The sequence below is a fragment of the Macaca thibetana genome, chromosome 12 (assembly GCF_024542745.1).
Source record: "Macaca thibetana thibetana isolate TM-01 chromosome 12, ASM2454274v1, whole genome shotgun sequence".
In the NCBI taxonomy this organism is placed as follows: Eukaryota; Metazoa; Chordata; class Mammalia; order Primates; family Cercopithecidae; genus Macaca; species Macaca thibetana.
In genome coordinates, this window is record NC_065589.1 from 54,309,415 (window position 1) to 54,334,106 (window position 24,692).

The 24,692-nt window shown below is 35.3% G+C and overlaps 1 protein-coding gene across 11 annotated transcripts in view; it reads right to left on the bottom strand.

The window, feature by feature from the left end:
- Positions 1-24,692, bottom strand: part of GULP1 (GULP PTB domain containing engulfment adaptor 1) — a 307,310-nt gene that overhangs the window by 33,209 nt on the left and 249,409 nt on the right. For all 11 annotated transcript variants that reach the window (XM_050751834.1, XM_050751837.1, XM_050751828.1 and 8 more), the window contains one exon: positions 21,870-22,007. In XM_050751834.1, the coding sequence (XP_050607791.1) occupies positions 21,870-22,007 (138 nt within the window). The remainder of the gene's footprint in view (positions 1-21,869; positions 22,008-24,692) is intronic.

Genomic DNA, 24,692 nt, shown 5'->3' on the forward strand with positions numbered 1-24,692 from the left:
GATTATTAATTTCATTCTTAATGAAGAACGAATATTTGGCCTTGTTAATTTTCTTTGTTTGTCCAATTTCAATGTCATTGATTCCATTCTAGCATTTCATAACCTTCTACTTTAATTTTGGTTTGTTTTTCTTGTTTTCATTTAACTTTATAATGTCAGGACTAAAACGATTAATTTTAACTTTTTTATATTTTCTTATATAAAGATTGAAAGCTATGAATTTGCCTCTCAGCAGCTTTATCTTTTAAAAGTTTTGATAAATTGTATTTTACAATTAAGGAATAATTTAATTCCCCTGTAACTTTTCTTTTAGCTAGAGTTACATAAAGGGTATTTTAATTGTAAATATTTGTACAAAATATTTAACTTTAAATATGTGGGCCAAATATTTAGTTCCATATATTTGTAGTTAGACAATATATGCTGTGATATTTTCCATTTTGAAACTTATTGAGTCCCCTAATATGACCCAGCATACAGTGTACCTCTGTAAACATTCCATGTGCATTCAAGAGGGAAGTACACTCTGTTGCTTGGGATAGGATTCTATTCATATCTATTAAAGTGGTGGGTGATATTGGGGTTTTTTTGGGGGGGAGTACCTTTATTGACTTTTTTTCTACTTGTTCTGTCAATTGCTGAGAAAAGCATTAAAATGTACAACTATAATTGTAGATTTGCCTTTTTGCCAAATAAAACTGCTAGATTTTGTTTCATTTTTTAAGAAACTAATGTCATTTCATAAATAAATCTTGGCACTTTAATCACATTTTGAATATATAATCCAAGAGCAAACACTGAAATTCAACAGAAAAGTGACAGGAAACACCAAAAGCAAGGAAGAAAGAAGAAGACAGGCAGTCTGTTTGGTTGAGATCAGCTGGGAGCCAGGAGTAACTTTCCATACATGGGAAAAGAGTGAGTGAGAGACTTCCAGCAGCCCTCATCCCCATCATGGAATCATGCAATCCTGACAAAGGGACAGCCCCTCAACCCTCCCAACTCCTGAAACTAAAATATGGAGCTGTTGGTAGACCATGTGATAGAACTGCTCCCATGAGGGAGCTTGCACTAGGTCCCACAACATTTCTGAGACCTAAGCAGCTACAGCAAGATGCCAGTTTGAATCCTAGCCTTGAGCAGATTGCACACTGTCCTGGGGCCCAGAAGTGCTGAGGCTGAGGCATTAGGGAAACTTGGGCTGTTGCTGCTGGGACTAGGACATGACCTGGGAATAAGCTCCCATGGGTGAGGCTGAGAAACAAACAAGGCATTGGCTGTAGCGGCCGGATAGCACACAAGTGCCACGGAGACTGAGAATGGGATGTGAGTGGGGTGCAAGTTGCCACTGAAACTTAGTCACAAGCTGAGTAGGGGCTCCTGTAGCTGGGGCTGAGGTACAACCTAGGCAAGGACTACCACTGCCAGGGCTGAAGGCAAGTGCAACAGGACTGGGCCATAAGAAGGATGCGCATTCCCCACACCCCAGCCCAAGATGTGGCTACCAAGGCCAACGCCAACGTCTGCAATGCTGGGGCTTCAGCGTGGCTACTACTGCCCCTCACTCATGCATTCTGCCAGGGACCTGAGAATTGCCCTGCCCCTGCCCACTACAGCTAGCGACTACTGTCACCACTGGGGGATCTGAGCACAAGCTTGCCCAGCACAGACTCCAGGACTTAGCCCAGGGTCCTGTGGATTACCCAACATAATCCACGACATTGGGCACTTGAGTGCACCTCCCAGAGGCATGAGGTTGGTCCTAAACTCTAAACTCCTGAATGCTACTACCTTAACTCACACCTAAGGGCCTGAAGACTGGCTCACCCAGCCCATCATAGCCACTGTCAACATCAACATACAGTACCTGGGATGCAGATAATTTTCCTGTCACTGATACTACCATAACCCATACCACAGTGCCTGCTTAGGGGACCAAGAACTTGTCCACCTGCTCAGTCCACTGTGGCCATGACTGGCATCCAAGCAAGCCAACTAGAGGCCCAAGAATTGGTCCACTGGTAACCATAATACCACTGCCTGTATATATCAGCCTAGAGAGAATAAAGATAGGTATGATCTGCCTACCGTTGCCACAACTGGGGCTTAAACAGTGATATGCTTAACATTCCAGTCCCCAGGACAAATTCACCACAACCTCCCCTAATATCTGCACACTAACCCTCCAAGGAAATGGCAGCTCTCACTACTGCTGTTTATAGCTGATATGGTTTGGACCTCTGTCTCCATGAAATCTCATATCAAATTGTAATCTCCAGTATTGGAGGTGGGACCTGGTGGGAGGTGATTTGATCATGGGGGTGAATTTCTCATAAATGGTTTAGCACCATCTGTTTGGTGCTGTTCTCATAATAGTGAGTAGGTTCTCATGAGATCTGGTCACTTAAAAGTATGCAGCACCTCCTCATTACCTTCCATCCTGCTCCTGCCATGTAAGCCATGCCTGCACCTGCTTTGCCTTCTGTCACGATGGTAAGTGTCTTGAGGCATCAACAGAAGCTGTGTAGAGGCCAGCATCATGCTTCCTGTACAGCCTGTAGAATTGTGAACCAATTAAACTTCTCTCTTTATAAATTACCCCATCTTAGGTATATCTTTATAGCAATGTGAGAACATACTAATACAGAAAACTGGTACTGAAGACTGGGGCATTTCTATAAAACTACCTGAACATGTGGAAGTCACTTTGGAACTGGGTAACAGGCAGAGGTTGGAAGACTTTAAAGGGCTCAGAAGATGGGAAAATGAGGGAAAGTTTGGAATTTTCTAGAGACTAGTTAAATGGTTGTGACCAAAATGCCAATAGTGATGTAGACAGTGAAGTCCAACCTGAGAAGGTCTCAGATATAAGTGAGGAACTTATGGGGAACTGGAGGAAAGGTCACTTTTGTTACACCTTAGCAAATGACTTAGCTGCATTGTGCCCCTGTCCTAGGTGGAACTTTCAACTTGAGAATGATGATTTAGGGTATCCGGAGGAAGAAATTTCTAAGCAACAAAGCATTCAAGGTTTGACCTGGCTGCTTCTAACAAGCTATAGTCATATGCATAAGCAAAGAAATTACCTAAAGTTGGAACTTATGTTTAAAGGGAAAGTAGAGCATAAAAGTTTAGAAAATTTGCAGCCTGGCTATATTAGTCCATTTTCATGCTGCTGATAAAGACATACCCAGAATCATGGCAGGAAGCAAAAGGCCCTTTTTATGTGGCAGTGGCCAGATAAAATGAGGAAGATGCAAAAGTGAAAACCCCTGATAAAACTATCAGATCTCATGAGACTTATTCACTACCATGAGAACAGTATGTGGGAAACTGCCCTGATGATTTAAATTATCTCCACCAGGTTCCTCCCACAACATGTGGCAATTATGGGAGCTGCAATTCAAGATGAGATTTAGGTGCAGACACAGAGTCAAACCACATCATTCTACCCCTGGCCTCTCCAAATCTCATGTCCTCACATTTCAAAACCAATCATGCCTTTCCAACAGTCCCCCAAAGCCTTAATTCATTTAAGCATTAACCCAAAAGTCCACAGTTCAAAGTCTCATCTGAGACAAGGCTAGTCCCTTCTGCCTATGAGCCTGTAAAATCAAAAGCAAGTGGGCCTCTTCTCACAGCTCCCCTAGGCAGTGCCCCAGTGGGGACTCTGTATGGGTGCTCTGACCCCACATTTCCCCTCCACACTGCCCTAGCAAAGGTTCTCCATGAGTGCCCCACCCCTGTGGCATAATTCTGCCTGGGCATCCAGGTGTTTCCATACATCTTCTGAAATCTAGGTAGAGGTTCTCAAACCCCAATTATTGACTTCTGTGCACTTGCAGGCTCAACACTACATGGAAGCTGCCAAGTCTTGGGACTTGCACTCTCTGAAGCTATAGCCTGAGCTCTACCCTGGACCATTTTAGCCACGGCTGAAGTAACTTGGATGCAGGGCACCAACTCCCTAGGGTGCATACAGCACAGGTTTCCACAGAGAAATGTGGAAACCATTTTCTCCTAGGCCTCAGGGCCTGTGATGGGAGGGATTGCTGTGAACACCTCTGACATGCCCTGGAGACATTTTCCCCATTGTCTTGGGGATTAACATTTGGCTCCTCATTCTCTATGCAAATTTCTGTAGCAGCTTGAATTTCTCCTCAAAAAATGGGTTTTTCTTTTCTATCACATTGTCAGGTTGCAAATTTTCTGAACTTTTATGCTCTGCTTCCCTTATAAAACTGAATGCCTTTAACAGCACCCAGGTTACTTCTTGAATGCTTTGATGCTTAGAAATTTCTTCCACCAGATACCCTAAATTATCTCTCTCAAGTTCAAACTTTTGCAAATCTTGAATGCAGGAGCAAAATACTGCCATTCTCTTTGCTAAAACATAACAAGAGTCACCTCTGCTTCAATTTCCAATAAGTTCTTCATCTCCATCTGAGACCACCTCAACCTGGACCTTATTGTCCATATCACATTCAGGCTTTTGGTCAAAGCCATTCAACAAGTCTCCAGGAAGTTCTAAACTCTCCCAAATTTCCCTGTCTTCTTCTGCACCTTCCAAACTGTTGCAACCTCTGCCTGTTACCCAGTTCCAAAGCCGCTTCCACATTTTTGGATTTCTTTTCAGCAACACCGCACTCTACTCGTACCAATTTACTGTATTAGTCTGTTTTCATGCTGCTGATAAAGACATACCTGGGACTGGGAAGAAAAAGAGGTTTAATTGGACTTACAGTTCCCCATGGCTGTGGAGGCCTCAGAATCATGGCAGGAGGCAAAAAGCACTTCTTACATGGCAGTGGCAAGAGAAAATGAGAAAGATGCAAAAGCAGAAACCCCTGATAAAACCATCAGATCTCATGAGACTTATTCACTACCATGAGAATAGTATGGTGGAAACTGCCCCCATGATTCAAATTATCTCCCATTGGGTCCCGTGGGAATTATGGGAGTACAATTCAAGATGAGATTTAGGTGGGGACACAGAGCCAAACCATATCACTGGCCATGTGGTATAAAAGAGGAGCCCATTTTCAGGGCAGGAATTCAAGCAAGCTGCAGAAATTTTCACAAGTGAAAAGGAGCCAAGCACTAACAGACAAGATAATGGGCGAAAGGCCTTAAGGTAATTTCAGAGACCTCTGTGGCATAACCTCCTATTGCAGGCTTCCTAAGAGGGAAGAACAGTTTCACGGGCCAGGGCCAAGGCCCCACTGCCCTGCACAGCCTCACAACACTATTCCCTGCTTCCCAGCCACTCCAGCTCCAACTATGGCTCAAAGACGCCCAGGTAAAAAGTATAAGCTACTGCTTCAGAGGGTGCAAGTCATAAGCTTTGGCAGTTTCCACGTGGTGTTAAGCTTGTAGATGCACAGAGTGTAAGAGGTGAGCTTTGCTGTAAGATTGGAGCCCTCATTGGACACCCCACACAGACTCCCCACTGGAGGACTGCCTAGTGGAGCTGTGAGAAAAGGGCCACCATCTTTCAGACCCCAGAATGGTGGATCCACTGAGAGTTTGCACCCTGTGCTTGAAAAGTCACAAGAACTTAACACCAGCACATGATAGTAGCCATTAGGGCTGAACCCCGCATAGCCACAGGGGCAGAGTTGCCCAAGACTTTGGGAGCCCACCTCTCAAACCAGTGGGCCCTGGATATGGGACATGGAGTCAAAGAAGATTCTTTTCGAGCTTTAAGATGTAATGACTGCCCTGCTGGATTTTGGGATTGCATGAGGCCTGTATCTCCTTTTCTTGGCCAATTTCTCCCTTTTGGAATGGGAATGTTTACCAAGTACTTGTACTCCCATTGTATGTTGGAATTAATTAACTTGCTTTTGATTTTGCAGGCTCATAAGTGAATGGGTCTTCCCTTGTCTCAGATGAGATTTTGGACTTTGGACTTTTGGGTTAATGCCGAAACGAGTTAAGACTTTGGGGACTGTTGGAAAGGTATGATTGTATTTTGCAGTGTGAGAAGGATATGAGATTTGGGGGACCAGATGCAGAAAGATATGGTTTGGATCTCTGACCCTACTAAATCTCATGTCAAACTGTAATCTCCATTGTTGGGAGATGGGGCCTGGTGGTAGGTGATTGCAACGTGGTGGTAGATTTCTAATTAGCAACATCCTCATGGTGCTGTTCTCACCATAGTGAGTGAGTTCTCATGAGATCTGGTCATTTAAAAATGTGTAGCATCTTCCCCGCCAACCCTCCTGCTACTGCTCCTGCCATGGAAGCCATGCCTGCTCATGCTTCACGTTCTGCCATGATTGTAAATTTCCTGAGGCTTCCCCAAAAGCTAAGCAGATGCCAGCAGACTATTACACAGTCTCAGGTATTCCTTTATAGCAATGTGAGAATAGAGTAATAGAAGAGCAAAATAAATCATTCAGAGATTACATTGCTGTATACAACCAAAATCAAAGTCAAAGTGCCCTACTCAACCAACACCATAGATTCATTTTCAGGAAAATTTCCTCCCCACAAAAAGTAAATTCAAAAACAGGAAGAAGTGACTTTTATATAGATGTGCAGATATAAACATAAGGACACAGGAAACATAAAAATCAAGGAAATATGACACCTTGAAAGAAACATAATAATTCTCCAATAAATTAAGATCTCCAATAGATCTTAATAAAAAAGAAACTCCCAAAATCCCAGATAAAGAATTGAAGATACTGATTTGAAAGAAGCTCAGTGAGATACAAGAGAAACCTGAAAAACAATAAAAAGAAATCAGAAAAACAAATCAGTATATGAATGAGAAAAACACCAAAGTGATAGATATGTTTTAGAAGAATGAAAGATAAATTCTAGAACTTAAGAACTCATTGAGGAGAAACACAATGATAACTTGACAATAGACTAGATCAAGCGGAAGAAAAAAAAGTCTCAAATCCACAGATCTTTTGAAATAATTCAGTCAGACAAATATAAAGATAAAAATAATAGAAAAGAATGAGGAAAGCCTTCATGCCATTTGTGACACCTTAAAGTTACTGAAAATTCAAATTATCAGGGTCCCCAAGGGTGAAGAAAGCACAAAGGGATTAGAAAACCCATTTCATGAAATAGTAGATGAAAACTTTCTTTTGTTTTTCTTTTTTTTTTCTTTTCTTTTCTTTTTTTTTTTTTTTTTTTTGAGATGGAGTCTTGCTCTGTTGCCCAGGATGGGGTGCAGTGGTTCAATCGTAGCTCACTGCAACCTCTGTCTCCTGGGTTCAAGGAATTCTTCTGCCTCAGCCTCCCAAGTAGCTGAGATTACAGGTGCATGCAACCATAGCTGGCTAATTTTTGTACTTTTAGTAGAGATGGGGTTTCACCATATTGGCCAGACTGGTCTCAAACTCCTGACCTCGTTATCCACCTTCCTAGGCCTTCTAAAGTGCTGAGATTACAATTGTGAGCCACCACACCCAGCCTAGATGAAATCTCTTTAAGTCTAGCAGGAGATATAAATATCTACTTACTGAAAGATCAATGATCGCCAAGCAGATACAAAGCAAAAAGGCAGTCACCATGGCACATTATACTCAGACTATCTAAAGTCAAAGATAAAGAATTCTAAAAACAGCAAGAGGAAAGTGTCTAGTCACCTATAAAGGAAATCATATCAGCTTAACAGTGAATTGCTCAGCAAAAACATTACAGAGTAGAAGAGAATGGGCTAAAATATTCAAAGTGCTAAAAGAAAAAAAAAAAAAAAGGAACATGATATCCAGCAATATTCTCCTTTCTAAATGAAGAAGAAATAAAGTCTTTCTCAGACAAGTAAATACTGAGGGAATTTGTTACAACTAGACTGGTCTTATATGAATTGCTCAAGGAAGTCTTAAACCTGGAAACAAATGGACAAGATTTACCATCAGGAAAACACATGAAAGTATAAAACTCATTGGTAAAGAAATAACACAAAGGAAAAAGACACAAGACTCAAAGTGTACCACTACAGACATCTACCAAAACAACAAAGACGAACAATAACAGAAGAAACTTATATATAAAACAACCAGAAAACAATTAACAATATGACAGGAACAAAGCCTTACCTAGCAATGATAACACTGACTGTAAATGGATTAAGTTTTCTACATAAATACATAGTATGAATGAATTGATGTTTAAAATGATCCAAATATATGCTCCCTTCTAGAAACTCACCTTACCAGTATAGGCACATATAGACTAAAAGTAAAGAGACAGAAAAAGATATTCTACACAGATGAAAACCAAAAGCAAGCAGAAATAGCTATACTTAGATAAAATAGGCTTTAAGACAAAAACAGTTCTAAAAAGATGGAAAAGGTCATTATATAATGATAAAGGAATACATCCAGTGAGAGATATAACAATTCTAAAAAAATCTAAATATATATGCACCCAATATTGGAGCACAAAGATCCATAAAGTAAATATTTCTAGATCTAAATAGAGAGATAGATTGCAATACAATAATAGTGGGGGAATCCAAAATCCCATTGTCAGTACTAGATAGATCATCTAGAAAGACAATGAAACCCCCCAAATTTAAATTGTACTATGGACCAAATTGACCTAATACACATTTATAGAATATTCTATCCAAAAACTGCAGAAGATTCTTTTCATTAGCACATAGAACATTTCCCAGTATAGCCCATATATTAGGCCATAGAACAAGCCTCAACAAATAAAAAAATGATAATAATTTCTACTATCCCCTCAGACCACAACGGAATAAAAATAAATCAATACTAACAAGAACTTTGAAAACATACAAATACATGAAAATTAAACAACATGCTCCTGAATGACCATTGGGTTGACAAAGAAATTAAGATGGAAATAAAAAAAAAATTACTGAAACAAATGAAAATGGAAACAAACTAAAACCTGTGAGATACAGTAAAAGCAGTACGAAGAGGAATGTTTATAGCAATAAAATCCTGTATCAACAAATTCCTGTAGAAAGATAACACGTTAACAACTTAACAATACATCTTAAGGAACTAGAAAAGTCAGAACACACCAACCCAAAATTAACATTATAAAATAAATTAAAAAGATCAGAGCAGAACTAAATGAAATAGAGACTAAAAAAAATACACAAGATCAAAGAAACAAAAAATTGGTTCTTTGAAATAAGTAAAATTGAGAAATCATTAAGTAGGCTAACCAAGAACAGAAAAGATCCAAATAAACTAAATTAGAATGAAAAAGGAAATTTAACAACCGACCACATAAATACAAAGATCACCAAAGACTACTATAAACAACTACATGCTGACAAACTGAACAATCTGAACAATCTAGAGTAAATGCGTAAGTTCCTGGAAATATGCAACCTAACAAAAGTGAATCAGGAGAAAATAGAAAACCTGGACAAGCCAATATGAGTAGCAATATTGAATCAGTAATAAAAACTGTCTCAACAAAGAAAAGCTCAGGACCAGATGGATTCACAACAAAATTCTACCAAATATACAAAGAACTAATACCAATCCTGAAACTATTCCAAAATACTGAAGAACGGGGTTCTTCTTAACTCATTCTGTAAGGCCAAGATCACCTTTATAACAAAACCAGATAAGGATACAACAACAATAAAAAAAAACAAAACTACTGGCCAATATTACTGATGAACATAGAAACAAAATCTTCAACAAAATGCTAGCTAACTCAATTCAACAGCACAGAAAAATATAATACACCATGACTGAGTGGGATTTATACCAGAGATGCATGGATGGTTCAACATATACAAATCAATAAAGGTGGTAACTGAAATTAATGGAATGAAGGACAAAAAATAATCATCTCAATAGGCACAGAAAAAGAATTTGATAAAGTTCAACATTCCTTCATGATAAAAATTTCTCAACAAACTAGGCATAGAAGAAACATACCATGAAATAACAAACCCACACCTAATGTCATACTGAAGGAGGAAATGTTGAAAGCCTTTCCTCTAAGAACTGGAACAAGACAAGAATGCCCACCTTCGTCACGCCTATTCAACACAGTACTGGAAGTCCACCCAGGTCAATCAAACATAAGAAAGAAATAAAAGGCATCCAAGTTGGAAAAGAGGAAGTCAAATTATCCCAGTTTGCTGATATGATCTTATATCTAGAAAAATCTAATTGCTCCATAAAAAAATTATTAGATTTGATAAATGAATTTAGTAAGATGGAGGATACAAAATTAAGGTACAAAAATCAGGAGCATTTCTGTACGCCAGTGATGTAGCTGAGAAGGAAATCAAGACAGCAATCTCAGTTACAATAGTGCAATATGTATACACATGCATATATATAGACAGAGAGATAAACACATATACGTATATACATATATATAGGAATAAATATATACGAATAAATTTAACCAAGGAGGTAAAAGTTCTCTATAAGGAGAGCTACAAAACACTAATAAAAGAAATAGTAATTGACACAAACAAATAGAAAAATATCCTACGTTCATGGATCCTAAGAAATAGTATCATTTAAATGACTCTACCATCCAAAGCAACCTGCAGACTCAATGCAATGCCTATCAAAATACTGACATCATTCATCACAGAATAAGAAACGAAGAAACGGCAAGCTTAAAGCAATTCTGAGCAAAGAGAGACAAGCTGGAGGCATCACATTACCGGACTTCAAAATATACTACAAGGTAACAGTAACCAAAGCAGTATGGTATTGGTATAAAAACAGATACACAGACTAATGGAATAGAATAAAGAACTCAGAAATAAAACCACATATTTACAGTCAACTGAGCTTTGACAAAGCCAAAAAGAACTTACACTAGAGAAAGAACATCCTCTTCAATTAATGGTTCTGGGAAAATTGAATAGCCACATGGAGAATGAAACTGGACCCCTATCTCTCACAACATACAAAAATCAACTCAAAGTGGCCTAAAAACTTAAACGTAATATCTGTAACTGTAAAAATATTAAAAGAAAATCTAAGGAAAACTACTGAACATTGGACTAGGCAGAGAATTTATGACTAAGATCTCAAAAGTACTGGCAACACAAACAAAAATAGACAAATGATACTTAATTACACTAAAAAGCTTCTGCACAGAAAAATAAACAATCAACACAATGAAGAAACAACTTTTGAACTGGAGAAAATATTTTCAGATTATTCATCTGACAGAGGACTAACTTCCAGATCATATAAGGAACTCAAATAACTTAGGAAAAAAAAAAGTTCCCATTTAAAAAAAAAAAAAAAAAAGGAAAGTACATGAATAGACATTTCCCACAGGAAGACACACATTCAGTCAACAAGTATATTAAAACATGCTCAATATCATAATTATCACGGAATGCAAGTCAAAACCACAATGTTATCATCTTACCCCAGTCAGAATGGCTATTATCAAAAAGACAAAAGATAATAGAGGTTGGTGAGGATGTGGAGAAAAAGGAACTTTTATGTACTGTTGGTGGAAATGTAAACTACTAAAGCTACTATGGAAAACACTATGAAGATTTCCAAAAAAAAAAAAAAAAAAAAAAAAAAACCCTGAAAATATATTTATCATTTGGTCCAGCAGCTCCACTATTGGGTATCCACCCAAAGGAAAAGAAATCAATATATCAAAGGGATTCCTGCAGTCAGATGTTTATTTCGGCACTATTCACAATAGCAAACACATGGCATCAATCTAAATGTGTGCCAGTGGATAAATGGATGAAGAAAATGTGTTGTATACATGCACAATGAAACATTATTTGGCCATAAAAGTAATGATATCATGTCATTCGAAGCAACATGGATGGAATTGGAGGTCATTATCTTAAGTGACATAAACAAGGCAGAAAAAGACAAATATTGCATGTTCTTATTTACATGTGAAAGTAAAGTATTTGATCACATGGAGGTACAGAGTAGAAAGACGGATAACAGAGCCTGTGAAGAATAAGTGGGAAAAGGAGGATGAAGAGAAGTGGGTTAATGGGTACAAACATACAGTTAGAGAGAAGGAATAAATTCAATGTTTGGTAGTAGAGTAAGGTGACTATAGTTAATACAAATGTATTGTACTCAGGTGATGTCCTCCCTAAATGCCTTGACTTGATCACTGCGCATTATATCCATGTAACAAAGTTTCACATTTATTCCATAAATTTGTTCAAATAAAAGAAAGTTTGTCTTCAAAATCACATACAAAAGAACCTCAGACAATTAACTGAAAAATTAGTTTTCTAGTGTATAGCTGGTCACTCCTGCTTGCTGTCATAATAAGCCAATTCTTTGGAGTTTTTAAACTCAGGGACTTGATATGTAAATTATAGTATTTCATGAAACGGAAACATGAAAACTAGTATTGGAGGCAAATACTCAGCAACAATAAGCTTCCAGATTCTAATTTTAAACTAATTACATTAAGTTGGATGGCTAATCTAAGAAAATTAGCTCTCCCTCAATCATGTAATGAAATATAAAAAACAATCATTTTTTATTTTAATAAATGTGATTCAAAAATTATTATTAATACAAGACAAATGTGAAATAGAGCTATAATAAGAATATGAGTAAACACCTTCCCCCAAAAAGATCTTGTAAAAAGACTGGATGCAATGATTCCTTTTAGTACTAATAATGTATGATTCTTTTGACAATGAACCCTTTTTACAGAGAATTAATTAAGATGTAAAAATGAAGTTTTAAACTTTGCCTTATTTTACAGTTCCTTTCACATCTTTAAAAAACATGTGTGTGATAATTTGATTTGATAATTTGGGCTACTCTTTAAATTATATTAAAAGTAGCATTCATCAAGTAAGGTATATTTATTAACATTTAGAAATGAAATTGTGAAAAATGAAGAAAATCAAAACAATGGTTAAACAGTTGACAGCAATTATATTTCATTTATAATAAAAATCAGCCATATCACAATAAATTCTCTGTTCTAGTTGTATTTTTGCAATTTAATAAGATGACTGTAGAAGTTGCATAAATATCAAATGTAAATAATATAACATGATAATACCAATAAAGTGAATTCCAGTTTTGTAGTATGCTAAGGTAGGCCTTCCTCTAAGTTCAAATTCTGTTTCTATCTAGCTTGTCACTCTGGGAAAGAAACTAATTCTTTTTGGCCTACAATTTACTTAAAATAAGATAAAAGGTTTGGTTCAAATAGGCCACACTTTATTTTTCAGATATTTAAAGTAAACTTTATTTTCAGATAATTTAGATTTACATTCAGCTGTAAGCAATAATACAGAGATCTTGTGTATCCTTTTTCCAGGTTATTCTAATGATCATATATTGCAAAACTATAGTACCACTCACAACCAGGATATTAATAATATAGTCAAAATACAGAATAATTTGATTACGACAAGAATCCTTCATCTTGCTGTTTTATAAGCACATCCTCTTCTAGCCTGCCCTCATCATTTCCTTAACCTCTGGAAAACACTAATTTTTCTCCATTTCTATAATTTTGCTATTTTAAGAATATTATAGAAATGGAATCATAGAGTACACAGGCTTTTGAGATAGACTTTTTGCATTCCCTAATCTCTGGAGAGTCATCCACATTGTTGTGTGTCTAATAGTTCATACCTTTTAATTGCTAGGTAATGTTCTTCACCCATTTTCTGGATGGCTTGTAGTTTTGGGCTATTATGAATAAGCTTCTATAAATATTTGTGTATAGGATTTTGTGTGAACATTTTAAGTTTTGATTTCTCTGGGATAAATGTCCAAGTATTTCACAGGACAGTTGCATGTTTAGTTTCTTATAAAATTGCCAAACTGTTTTTCCTAAATGGCCATATCATTTTATATCTCCATCAGCTATGTGTGAGTGATGTACTTTTTCCCCATTCTTACCAGCATTTGGTGTTTTTATTGTAGCCCTTCTGAAAGTTCTGTAGTAATACCTTATTTTGATTTTATTTTGCATTTCCCTAATGGACACCAACGTTTAACATCTTTTCAAATGCTTACTTGCCATCTGTATATCCCCTTCAATGAAATGCATCTTGTTGTCTTTTGTTCGTGTTCTAATTTGATTGTTTTCATACTGTTGAGTGTTGAATGTTTTTTTACTAGTTATTTGTCTGATATGTTTGCAAATACTTTCTCCCAGTCTTTTCATCCCCAATTTGATAAAGAACATCTAAACAAAATACAGATATTTTACTTTATGATAAAAAAAATGAATGCTTTCCTCCTAAGACATGAAGCAAAGCACGTACACACAGAAAAATGTTTTCAAAAGTTCAGTGTATCATTTTCCCCCATTTTGATGTCAATGGATGTCATTTGGATGCTATGGATGTCAATTCTAAGAACTCTTTTCCTAGCCCTACATTCTGAAGGTTTCCCATGTGTTTTTTTCTAAATGTTTTATAGTTGTACTTTTTATATCTAAGTCCATGATGAATTTTCAGTTAATTTTTAGATAGAGTGTGAGGTTTAGGTCAAGGTGCATTTTATTTGCCTTTGAAAGTCCAATTGCACCAGCACTCTTTGAACAACAACAAAAAACAAAAACAAAGCAACAACAACAAAAAAACAAAAACAAAACAAAAACAAATAAAAAAACCCTCAAAACCTTCTTTCCCCTATTGCACTGCTTTTGTAGCACTGACAAACATTAGCTGGGCATATTTCTGAGTGTTGATTTACACGTTTGCTCCTCCATTGACCTATTGTCTATCCCTCCACCAAAACTAAAGTCTTCATTAGTAAAGGTATCTAATATGTCTTGAAACAGGATAGATGAATTACTTTCACTTCACTACTCTTTTTTTGAAATTGTTTTAGCGATTCTATCTCCTTTGCCTTTCCATATAAAGTTTAGAGTAATCTTGTCTACATCTACAAAACCTTGCTATAATTTTGACAGGAATTGTGTTAAATCTATACATCAGTATGAAGAACTGAAAATAGTATCTCCATTTATTTATACAGTCTATCATTTCTTTCATCAGCATTTTGTTGCATATGAATTTTCAGCATACAAATTTCACTTCTTAGTTTAGACTTACACCTATGTATTCCACTTCTTTTAGCAATTGTAAATTTTTGTATCCACATGTTCACTACTAGTATACAGCAATACAATTGATCCATGTATGTTAATTATGTATTCTGCCACCTGGCTAAATTCATTTATTAAATCCAGAAATTGTTTTAGACTCAAAATTTTCTACATAGACAATCATGTCATCTGCATATAAGCAAAGATTTCTTTTTTTACAATCTGCAAATTTCTTACATGCTTTTTTGTCTTGCTGCGATGGCTACAGCTTCTATGGCAGTGTTTCATATGAGCCAAGAGAGTGAAAAGCTTTGCTTTGTTCCATATCTAAGGAGGAAAGCATTCTTTTTTTTTTTTTTTTTCCATAAAGTAAAATATCTGCATTTTGTTTAGATGCTCTTTATCAAATTGTGGAAGTTCTTTCTATTCCTATTTTTCTGAGAGTTTTAAACAATGAGTGTGTGTTCATTTTTTAAAAGTATTTTTAAAGCACTGATTGGTATTATCACATGATGTTTCTTCTTTAGATTTATCATGTGATTGATTACATCACTAGATTTTCGAATGTTGAGCAAAATGTGCATCCTTGGGACAAACTACTCTTAATCTTTGCATATAATTCTTTTAATGCATGTGATGGTTATTATTCAGCATCAACTTTATTGGATTAAAGGATGCAAAGTATTGATCCTGTGTGTGTCTGTGAGGGTGTTGCCAATGGAGATTAACATTTGAGTCAGTGGGCTGGAAAAGGCAGACCTACCTTTAATCTGGCTGGGCACCATCTAATCAGCTGCTAATGCAGCCAGAATATAAAGCAGGCAGAAAAACGTGAAAAGTCTAGATTGACTTAACCTCCCGGCCTACATCTTTCTCCTGTGCTGGATCTTCCTGCCCTTGAATATTGGACTTCAAGTTTTTCAGCTTCGGGACTATGACTGGTTTCCTTGCTCCTCAGCTTGCAGATGGCCTATTGTGGGACCTTGTGACTGTGTGAATTTAATACTCCTTAGTAAACTTTCAATATATACATCCTATTAGCTCTATCCCTCTAGAGAACCCTGACTAATACAATGCATTATTGGGTTATATTTCCTTAGGAATTTTTACATTTTTATTCCTGAGGAATTCAGATCTCTACTATTTGTTTGTTTATTTATTTATTTGCACTAAGTCTGGTTTTGGTATCAGAGAAATACTAGTTTCACAAAATGAAGTAGAAAGTGTTTCTCTCTCTCTCATTTTTCACTGGAATGGATTGTACAGAATAGCATTAATTCCTGTTTAAACATTTTATAGAATTCTCCAGTGAAACCATCTACACCTGGAGATTTATCTTTTAATAACTTTAAATTTATAAATTTAATTTCCTTTATAGTTAGGCTATTAAAATAATTTACTTAATAATGAGTGATTTGTGGTAATATTGTTCCTAAATAATTGATCCAATTCATTTGTATTTTTGAATTTGTGTGTGTAAAGTTCTTTAAAGGATCCTCTTATTCTTTTGATATTCAGAGAGTCTGTAGTGAAATCTGCTGGTTCTCATTCTAAATATTGGTAACTTGTGTCTCCTCCCTCTCTTTTGTTCTTTGCCAAATTAATACAATTTGTGACTTTTATAATCTTTTGAAGAATCAGGTCTTTGCTTCATTGATTTTCTGTATTTTCAATTTCTTATTAATCTTATCTTCCTTCTGCTTACTTTGTGGTTTATTTTGATATTTTTGTTGTTCTGTGTACTTGAGATGGGAACATAGATTATTCATTTGAGACTTTCCTCTTTTCTAATGTTTTAAATTAGTTGTTACAAATTTCTTTCTTATCACTGCTTTAGTTATATCACACAAATGTTGATATGCTCTATTTCACTTTTATTCAATTCACGGAATTAAAAATTCATGTATGAATTGCTATTTGATGTATGGAATATTTATAAATATGATGTTTCATTTCCTAGCTTGTAAAGATTTTCTGGCTTTCTGTTACTGATTTTTAGACTGATTTCCTTATAGTCAGAGAAATGTTAAATAATTTTAATTCTTTTAACTTTTCAAGATTTACTTTATGGTCCAGGATGTGACTTAATTTGGTACATCATCCTCAAACACTTGAAAATAACATACATAATGTTGTTGTTAGCTGAGGGTCTCTGTAATTGCTCATTAGATCCCACTGGTTGATGATGTTGAGTTATTCTATATCCTTGATGATTTTCTAATTATTCTATAAATTTGAGGGAAAGTACCAGTAAAATTTCTGACTATACTTGTGTATTTGTCTATTTACCCTTTTAGTTCTATCTGTTTTTGTTTCTCATTTTGCAGCTCTATTTTTTGGTAATATACAGTTAGAATTACCATATCTTCTTGGGAACTGGTCCCTTTTATCACTATATGTCCCCCTCTGTCTCTGGTAATTTTCTTTGCATTGAGGTCTACTTTATCTGATGTAAATATAGTTACTATTGCTTTCTTTGAATAATGTTTGCATGAAAACTCTCTTTTCATTCTTCCATTTTTAGCCTGCCTATATCACCTATACCATTATGTTTGCAGTGAACTTCTTATAGACAATATGTATCTGGATTACGTTTTGTAATCCACCCTAACAACATATTTTAACTGGTGTAGACTATTTACATTTAATGTGATTTTTGATATGTTAGGGCTTAAGTACATTATTTAATCTTTTTCTTTTCTGTTACTTATCTTTTTTCTTTCTCTGTTTTCTTTTCATTGAATTTCTATGGGGTTTTAAAATGATAACATTTTAATTTCTCTATAGTGCTTTTAAGTGTATCTCATTATATAACAAGTTAGGGGTTGTTGTCAGATTCACATTTTATCTATATAACTTATCATAGTTACCTAGTGCTATTATTTTTCCAGTTTATGTGAGGTGTAGACACCTCACCTCCCTTTTTACATCCTCTCAACCTTCCTAGTTTAATATAATTGCCTTACATATTTCATATGTCCATATATGAAATCATGTCAGATTTTAAAATCACATCAGAAAGTATTTTTTTCTTCTATCATCAAACATAACTTAGAAACTAAAGATTTACTCACATGTTTGCTCATCTTGTTTTTTCTTTTCCTTCCTTATGCTCCAAGTTCCTGTTTTGTATTGTTTCCTTTCCATTTAGAGAACTTCCTTTAGCCATTCATTTAAGATGTCTAGTAGTGGCAAACAATCTTAATTTTCATTCATCTAATAATTTTTAAAAATTTATTTCCAATTTCTGAAGAATATTTTTCTGGACATAGGATCATTTGACAGATTTTTGTTTTTTCCATTACTCAACAGTATTATGTAACTTCCTTCTTGCCTTCATGGTTTCTGGTGAGAAATACACTGCCATTCACATTCTCTGCTATAGGTAAGTACTTGCTTATCTCTTGTTGCTTTCAAGACTTTTCTTTTGTCTTCAGTTTCAGAAGCTTGAATATGATGTGTCTTGGTGTGGAGTTATTTGGATTAATCCCGTTTGGAGATCACCCAGTATTTTAAATCTATAGGTTGATGTTCTTTGTCAAATCGGGAATGTTTTCAACTAATATTCTTGGAGTGTTTTTTAAGGGTGCTTATTTCTCTTTTTCCAGGACTCAGATGACACACAGATGTTAGATATTTTGTTATGGTCCCACAGTCCATGAGGTTCTGTTTTGGCTTTGTTTTTGCTGGTTTATTGAGGCTATAATTTTTGTGTTGTTCAGATTGGGCATTTTCTATTTGTCAATCTTCTAGGTCATTGATTCTTTTCCTCTGTTCTCTCTATTCTGCTGTTGAGCCTATACATTGAGTCTTTCATGTGGTTATTTTTCAGTATTCTTTATATCTTCTGTTTCTTTGCTTAGATTTTCTATTTCATTGATAAGACTTTCTGCATTCTCATCTGTTTCATGTGTGTTTGTGACTGCTCATTTTATTATGTTATATGATGGCTGTTCCAAAACCTTTGTCCTATAATTCTAATATCTCTGACATCTATGTGTTGGTAACTACTGACTGTCATTTCTTTTTTAGTTTAAGAAACCTGTTTCTTGGTACAAAGAGTGATTTTCATTTTATGAAATACTGGAAATGATTTGAATTTTCTGCTTTAGGTGGCTTCATCTGATGCAATTCCAGTATGAGAGTGAGGGTGGAAATGCACTGCTCCCTTATTGCCTGGTAAGTATAGAGGCTCAGCATTCTAATTTGGCAGGGCTGAATGTTCTCACTCCTCATATGGTCCTCACCATCACTATAGAAGAAGGAGGACTATTAATACAACATGATACTGTTAATAAAGTAGTGAATTCCAGTCTTGTGACATACTAAAAAAGGTTTCATCTTTCAAATTCTCAATTTCAAAGAAGTACTAAAAAGATAAAATACAATGAACAGATAGAGTAAAGGCCCCAATAAGAGCAGATGAACTCTAGAGGAGGCCACAGTTATGGGAGTAATATAGCATGTTGAGATAAATGTAGCAATGGGAATTAAGAGTCTTAGATTTTAGTCCTGATTCTACTGACTACTTAGTTTTGTAACTTTGGAAAACTTACTTCAACATCTCTGATCTTGGTTTTTTAAAATAGAAGGAGATTTGTATGAGATAGGCCATAACTTATTTCCCATTTTAGCACTCTATGATAAACTATTTAAAATAAGAATTACATAAGATGGCATATCAAAAATTCTACATACATATAACATCAGTGTTATAAATATAGTCATCATTATAATTAGCACTGATAAAACCTCATAGTTAAGATAGTGCAGGTATAACAAATTTTTAAGAAAACATGTCATTTTTCAGCTCATGAAGGTGATGCCAACTTATAGTTGGGAGATTTTCTGGGAACTTTTCAAAGCCAAGACTTCCTCTACCTACAGCAGAACAACTTGGTATACTTGATAAATATAGATTTCCTGAGCTTAAGCCCCAATTGATAAGAGTTTTTAAAAGGCATCCCGTATGATTTTTATGCACATTAATGATTGTGAACCACTGCTTAGGCTTTAGGAAATTATTTTCAGTCTTTAAGAAAAAATAGAGTAGATATGCTACATCCAAAGAGAACAAGCAATTACAGACAGTTAGGATGAAGAAGAAATGGGGTCTATGCTTTTAAGCTGGCAAGCTTATATTTTAAATATTAATTTAACAAATTTGGATAGGGATCAAAGAATATAAAACAAGTGGCACAAATCTATAAGAAGGCTAATATTTATAATGAACTCTGACTCTGAAACATTTCAAAATTTATTTCTATGGGTAAGGCAGAAAGAAGAATAACTGAGTTTACTGCTTTATGTCGGTGGTAAAAGGTTATAAATTATGTATAGAAGATATTCAACAAATATCAACTTCAATCTTCTCAGTCATAGAGAAAAGAATCTGTAAGCAATCATGGTTAAAAAGCACTTGAAATATGTAAATTATATGTAAATTTATTTATTCATTCAACAGAAGTTCATATAAAATAAAATTCAACATCAATTTGAGCTATATAAAATGTCTTATTGTGCGCAAAATATTGTCTTAGATTGCTAAGCATCTTTTTCTGATGAAATGTTCCATAATGTGCACCAAATTCACAAAAGGTATTATGATGTCTAGTAGCTTAGCACATTAGCTTTCCTTTCTAGAGAACTACAGTTTAAAAAATAAAAATGATAACTTGTTCTATGTTTTGTAAGTTTTCAACGCGATCTTTTTCTTAAGGAATGCTTCATCGAGCACCTATTGTCCACTTGATGTAGGAGTCACATGAAAAAATAAAAAGGTATTTGTTCTCAAGAAGCTCAATACTGAAGCTAGATAAACAAATGACATAATAGCGATAATATTTGCTATCTATTTTTGACAGCAAGATAAATTAGCAAATAGATGAATTGTTTTATTTCCTACCTAAACCAATACAATTGTTGAGGTTACATGTTTTTCCTTCACTGCAGCCATCAATGGGTTTTCCTTAAGATTTCAGATGATTAAAGAACAGCTACAGGATTTAACATAGAATTTCATACATATAATTCCATTAACTTTCATTATATTCAGTTTTTTGTTTTGTTTTGTTTTTTCTTTTCTTGAGACGGAGTCTCACTCTGCCGCCAGGCTGGAGTTCAGTGGTGCGATCTTGGCTCACTGCAACCTCCACCTCCCAGGTTCAAGTGATTCTCCTGCCTCAGCCTCCCCAGTAGCTGGGACCACTGGCACGTGCCACCACACCCACCTAATTTTTGTATTTTTAGTAGAGATGGAGTTTCACCATTTTGGTCAGGATGGTCTCGATCTCTTGACCTCATGATCCGACCACCTCGGCCTCCCGAAGTGCCAGGATTACAGGTGTGAGCCACCGTGCCTGGCCTAAGAGTTTTATATAATGAACATAAGGAACTACATTTTCAATGTATTGGAAAATCTTTTAAGGAACCATACAGATTATACTTCCTGGAGTTAAGAATATTTATTTTTATAAAATCCATCAGATTCTGCACATGTGGGGGAAACACACTTTTGCTCACCATTACTCTTATATTATGTGCATATTACTAAATCCTATTTGAGTTTAAAACTAAAATAGATTAAATTATTATAAAATAAATAAATGCATAACATAAGCAGGCATGACATTCTAATAAAATAAATTTGCATGTGAGTTTATGCTCATGAACATGAGAATTTAGTCATGGATGACATCCTGAAGCATATTCTCATAACAAAATAAATCTATTAGTATAGCTAAGTATTTACAGACATTATTCATTTTCAAATACTTTACTAATGCCAGAAACTAGACAATTCCTGGCTTGTAAAACAGAACAAACCACCCTAAAACATCTGGGATACTTACACACTTTTCGCTGTCAAATACATAGCACAAATGTTTATTTGACTCAGAATCTTTGCATATGAAAGTGAATATCCTCTTGTCAGTTTTATCATCTGCACAAAAAGATATTCTATGAAGCTGGCAATTGTGTTGAACTTCCTGTAAACACAGATGGAAATAAACATAGTTGATGGGATTCTTTTTTCATTTTCTAAAATACTCATTTGTGTTAATAACATATGACTTTAAAAGTAGAACAATCATCTGTCAATCTTTGATTTTATAATTATGTATACTCCAACCTAAAACAAAGGCATAATGGATACAGATAGACCTCCTGATTCAGGATGAAACTAAGATATGCATTTCAATAGTGCTTAGCAAAACACAAGCATAGTACAAAATGATCAAAGATTTATGGCCTATCTGAGCTACAATAGCTCTTGAGAAATCATACACTTTAAACTTTGCATATTTACAGAGGAGAACAATGAGACCCAGAAAGAATAAGACACCAGCACAGTTTTACAGAATTACCAGAACTCTTTTAAACCAGAGGATTCTCATTTTATCTCACTGCTATTTACTAGCATTATAATTTAGAACACAGCCTTATCTGGATACAATTTCGTGTGAAACACACTATAATTTCATCCTTACTAATCTTATTAAATTTTATTTTATATAATTTCATGGTTACTCATACACTCTTGAACCTTTTCTGTCTAGGAAGCTCATCTTTCGAACTTCTGTAGCATTTTTCATGAACAGTGAATGAATGGTATACATATCCAGACTCCATATCATAAAATCAAATCTGTTCATCAGTAGAAGGCAAATACTGCAACCAGATAGATATAGTGGCAGTATATATTTACACATGCACACACACAGACACACACATACATTAAATTATAAAACTTATAAAATAGCAGGTATATACATCATTAAAATAGAAATATTTATATAAAATAAATGTGTTACTAAAATTACTATTATTTAGTCAAAAGATGGGGCATTTGACACTTTTATATTCATATAGATCATCCATATTAATTATTCATTCTTCACAGTCTTCTGAAACATGTTGGAGGTAGAAAAGAAATTCAATGCTTTTGATTATGACAAATAGAAAAATCAACTATTCCATTTTCTATTGTAGTCATAAATATATTTTCCTAAGACACATTGTAACACTAGAAATATCAATCAGAAAGTCAGTTCACCAACATTATTGAGTGGGTGTTTTATAAGATTGGAGATGGAAGCAACTATAGTTTCATCTAAGGAAGGCTGGCTGAATATCCCCCAAAAAGCTTTATTTTAAGGTTGTAACTAGAAGAGTTTCTCTAAAGGTGGCTTCAGACAACCTGTAGCACAAATACCTGGGGTGCTTGCTATAAAAATTTTCACTGTTTTAACCTCAGTTGAATCAAAACCTCAGAGATTTTGGTCAAGATAAGAATCATTGATATGAAAAACTTAAACTTCTCAGTTCAGAGTTTGATGTGTCAGCTTGCTGAGATTTGCTCTAGTACTCTGATTCAAATAACTGCTCATCAGACTGAAAATGAATATATAAAATGAGATATAAAGGCTGGGCGTGGTGGCTCACGCCTGTAATCTCAGCACTTTGGGAGGCCGACGCGGGTGGATCACGAGGACAGGAGATCGAGACCATCCTGGCTAACACGGTGAAACCCTGTCTCTACTAAAAATACAAAAAAAATTAGCCAGGCGTGGTGACAGGCACCTGTAGTCCCAGCTACTTGGGAGGCTGAGGCAGAATGGCTTGAACCCGGGAGGTGGAGCTTGCAGTGAGCCAAGATGGCACCACTGCACTCTAGCCTAGGCAACAGAGCGAGACTCCATCAAAAAAAAAAAAAAAGAAAAGAAAAAAAAAAGAGAGATATACAAATGAATGCTAAGAGAACTGTCTACAGCAATGCATTCTTTCCCTGCATACAATGGTAAACCAAATAGTAAGCCAATAAAGAGCTGCTTGGTAAGTATGAAAATTAAAATGAGGAAGTATATTGTATAATCGTAATACTCACTGGCATTATTAGATAGCTTAATTTATCTGTTTAAAAGCAGAGGTAATCAATTCTAAGAAGAGGTGCTTGATTTACTTAGCTTTTAATGGTGGCATCTTTCCTTTCTTATACATAGAGCATTGATGGACAATGACCATATTTGTTTAAGACTATCTTCTTTCTGTATTTTGCCTATTAGAACAGTTTCCTTTCTTATTGACATTGTTTTGTTTTAATGACAATATAGTCAATGAAATAACAGCCCTCTGTTACACTATAGCTCCCAAATACTCACAGGAGGTCTACACCAGCTTATTAATTGTAAAAGCATGTTAATGATAAATAAAGAGAAAATATTACTGCTAAACACTATAGGAAAAAAATTCATTTCTCCATAGATGCGAGAAATTATGAGTAACATGCAAAACACAACATTCACTTAGCTGGTGCTGAAATCTACATAGTCTCTCATTTACTTACCCAACCAGTATGATCATAGAAAGTGGTTATGACCAGTGGTGAATCATCCTAATCTTTGCTTGGATTAGCAAAGGTATCTTCCTAAAACAGTCTAGGGAGCTGAAACCTGTAATTTCATTATTTTTATCAGTTATTTTATTATTATTGTGATGGACCACTACGAATTTGAAATGTAGCAATAATTTTTGGTAAGACAGGATAAAGAGACCCAGGAACACAATAACCATAGTGAAAAACACTAGGCTTTCATATTAATGATATTTTATTGGAGTTGGAACAAAAAATCAGTAGATGTTTTTATCCCCAATTAATCTATCTACACCGCCTG